The sequence below is a fragment of the Sphaeroforma arctica genome (assembly GCF_001186125.1).
Source record: "Sphaeroforma arctica JP610 unplaced genomic scaffold supercont1.3270, whole genome shotgun sequence".
Classification (NCBI taxonomy): Eukaryota; class Ichthyosporea; order Ichthyophonida; genus Sphaeroforma; species Sphaeroforma arctica.
The window spans coordinates 244-3729 of NW_014037288.1; the positions used below are offsets into that span (position 1 = coordinate 244).

At 38.3% G+C, this 3486-nt stretch overlaps 1 protein-coding gene across 1 annotated transcript; it reads right to left on the minus strand.

Annotated features, from left to right (window-relative positions):
- Positions 1 to 342: 342 nt before the first annotated feature.
- Positions 343 to 677, minus strand: SARC_13424 (hypothetical protein). Its single transcript, XM_014292445.1, has one exon. It carries the CDS (start codon positions 569 to 571, stop codon positions 389 to 391), a length of 183 nt encoding a protein of 60 aa, XP_014147920.1. The 5' UTR covers positions 572 to 677; the 3' UTR covers positions 343 to 388.
- Positions 678 to 3486: the final 2809 nt, after the last annotated feature.

Genomic DNA, 3486 nt, shown 5'->3' on the forward strand with positions numbered 1-3486 from the left:
TCTTGTACATCGTGTGCATCATCCGTGAAAAAAAATTCAATCAGCATGGAGCCATTGGGGTTAGAATATTTGAGGAGTTAGAACCAAGTAATCTCAACTTACCCGAAACTACTCCATGCTTAAAGTATTTAACTCGGTGCTTCGCAACACGCCGTCGTCATGGTAGAAGTCATCGAAAGGGAACGTAATTTCAATTTCATATTATACACACACACCCGTAGTGAATGTGATTTCATACGCAGATGGTTATACCATGATTTTGCGTCGAAGATTGTTGGGTGGACCACTAGACCACTCCTCATACATCACAAGTCAGTGCAGGAAAAAATATAGTTTTGAGGCTTCGTTTTGAACTATATAACATATGTATGTATATCTGTTATTATTTTCAGACATAGAAATAGCATACTGTTATGTACCTCAGCTCCTTCACCTGCTCTATCCAGTCCAGGAGTTGTTCATCGCTTGGAAAGTTCTCTGTTCTCACCATGCGCTTTCTAAACATGCTTCGCTTCTGCAGTGCCACGCGCAAGGCACGGACCTCGAGTGTCTTCTCGGAAAGTCCACTCATGGCTTAGCTGTAGTCCTGATCCTTACTAATACAGTCAACATATATGCAAGTGCGGCACCTTTTCGACACCGGGTAATAACTATAATATACATATCAATATTTGAACCTTTGTCGAAACACGCCAAGTTTTTAGTTTCGTCACAAATATTTGCATATGTAGTAACTAGAGCAAACAGCCAAACACAGGAGGCCGAGCCCGGGGAGGCCAGAGGGGGTTGATAAATTGTACTAAACGCTCTATGCATAATTATGCACCCCCAAAATATTTTTTATAAAATAAATAAAACAAACCATCTTCTACATTCTCATCTAAATAATCCACTGGATTATCGAACCTAACAGACGTGCTCCCAATCACAAATGGTAAAGGTCTTCAAAGGACATAAATAGGTCGAAACTCGAATGATATGGAGACTTTTTAAAAAAATAATAAAAATGGAGTTTTGAACGTCAACGACTCAACGACCAATTTTTTTTTGGTTTTTTATTCCATTTTGTTTTTGATATAAAAAAAGAAAGATTTTTACAAACAAATTGTTTATTTATTCCTGGCCTCCTGGGGGTTGATATTTAAACGACGCCGACGTTTTGTAGGACATGTCGGTCGCGATTTGGTGTCGGCAGGTTCGCTGGTGCCGGTATCGTAGCCAACATACACATATCTGGACGTCATGTCATACATGTCGCGACGACATTTTTCAGGGGTGTATATCGTTGTCGTATACCAACCCAGATTATTATTTTATTCAACTGATAACAAATTTTAAATTTATCGAGAAGGGCCATTGGGTGAGGACTCAGGGACTCAGGGGTACAGTCTCTCACTTTTGACTTTCGTATATTTGTTGGTGTAAATATTTACAAGTGTATATATTTCCCTTTCACCTTAGCTTTACAGTAGCACGCTCATACATAGACTAGTACACACTACAAAGGATACTGATGAGAGACACTTCTAGTGGTGAACGATGTTGTGCGAAAGGATGCACTATAGCGCACCCAGTGGGTGGTGCACACAGGTGTGCTGATTGCGATCGAAGTATACGTGCCTTTTGTGGCGTGCATCTTGGTGAGGGGGTTGGTTCAAATTCAATCGGTTACCGCCTGTCTACTGATAAATGCCAGCCACCGGAGGACAAGTCAGATCAGACAACTACTGAATCAGATACAATGCAGGAAGACGATGTGGCACAAGCCACGCCTAAGTAGGATGCTTTGTCTAATGTGAATGGAGTATCTAGTATGATCATGAATAAGCTCACTGCACGTAAGGAGAAGAAGACATACTCACAGACTGTATTATCTAAAGTAAAGGAAAGAACATTTAAGAGGGTCAATCTAGCAGATAAAAAAGTGGGATACAGCTTTGATAAGTCCTGGAAAGAGAACTATCGTAAGGATTTAGTCAAAGAAGCCTCGCGAGCTGCGTTTGAATCATTCGGTGTGAGTAAGAAAAGTTGAAAACAATACAAAGATTTCCAGAGTAGAAATATTGAAATATAGAGCATTTTTTGAGGGATAATGCGCCCGGAACGGGAATTGCTCCTAGTCTGTTTAAAGGTCAGACCCCGAACCTGACAGTAAGAACCTTAAGAACCTAACCCAGACTTGACCACCTCTTTATATGACCAATTTTTGACCAAAAACGGACATTGGTCATATAAAGAGGTTTGACTGTACGTGAATTGTGGAATTCTGTCAAAACTAGAAATTTTGGAATATACTGGGGTGTGGGGCTAACGTCAAAAAGTTTTTACATTAAACCGTACATAATTTAAAAAAATAACGGTTAACGTTCAACTTTTATATCGTATATACATCACCCGATATGTTTAGGTGCTGTTTCCTAGGTCATATATTATGTCCTAAAATTGCGCAAATATTAGTTGTATTGTTGTAACACTTTGGTTGATCATAAAGACACGTAGATGAAAACAAACACAATGGATCAGCATATTGCTCAGAACTCGAATACCCAAGACACATTCGATGGAATATTGCAGATTTTTTTTTAGATATGGACAATAAATCGTAAAACGTACCTACACAGATAGCTTGACTGGAGTTTTTAATCAGATGACCTCCATCAGGGGAATCAAATAAAATGAACATTGACGCTCCTTCTGACCTCGATACCACAACTTCAGACTTGAGCCTCGCAATAATTAAATCCTCAACTTGAGTAGTTGTGACCGACTGTTGAAGACGCTTTTAAATACAGACAGCGAAGCTATCCGGCTTTTCGACAAACTGTCCGTAACCTCCTTCTGTGTCGCTATGACATCCGACAGAGACCTGTCAATAAAATCACGTATATAATCATGAACGATTGTCTACCAGTATCGCGGCCAGTTTAATACCCAATAGGGTAAGTCCACTTCGAAACAATCATTCCAGCTCTGCCCTGTGCACATTTATTCAAGTGTACAACAAGGACTGCGAACAATGAAGTATATCTCAGGTTTACTGGCTTTGTGTAGATCAACACGGCCGAGATGAGCATCCTCGTGTAGACCCGGCAATCAAAAATCCAACAATTCACGATAAGAATTAAGTTTACAGTGCTACATAAACGCGCTTCTATGCCATCCTATTACACATGTACTGAGCTCTATATGATATGACCAGTTATGTGATATAACACGTGGAAGTCACATAGATAAATATACATGTCGCGATAGCACAACCGACATTACATAGATACAAGAAACAACACATACACGCACACGTCAAGAAAAGCGAAAGCACACATAATATATATATATATATATTTATAATATATATATATATATATATATATATATGTTTGTATAATATATATAAATATATATATATATAATATATAGATATATACAGCTACGTATATATATATATATATATGTATATACATATATATATATGCATATATATATATA

Excerpts from the sequence above, each read along its gene's own strand:
- SARC_13424 (XM_014292445.1), bottom strand. The coding sequence starts at position 571 with ATGAGTGGACTTTCCGAGAAGACACTCGAGGTCCGTGCCTTGCGCGTG.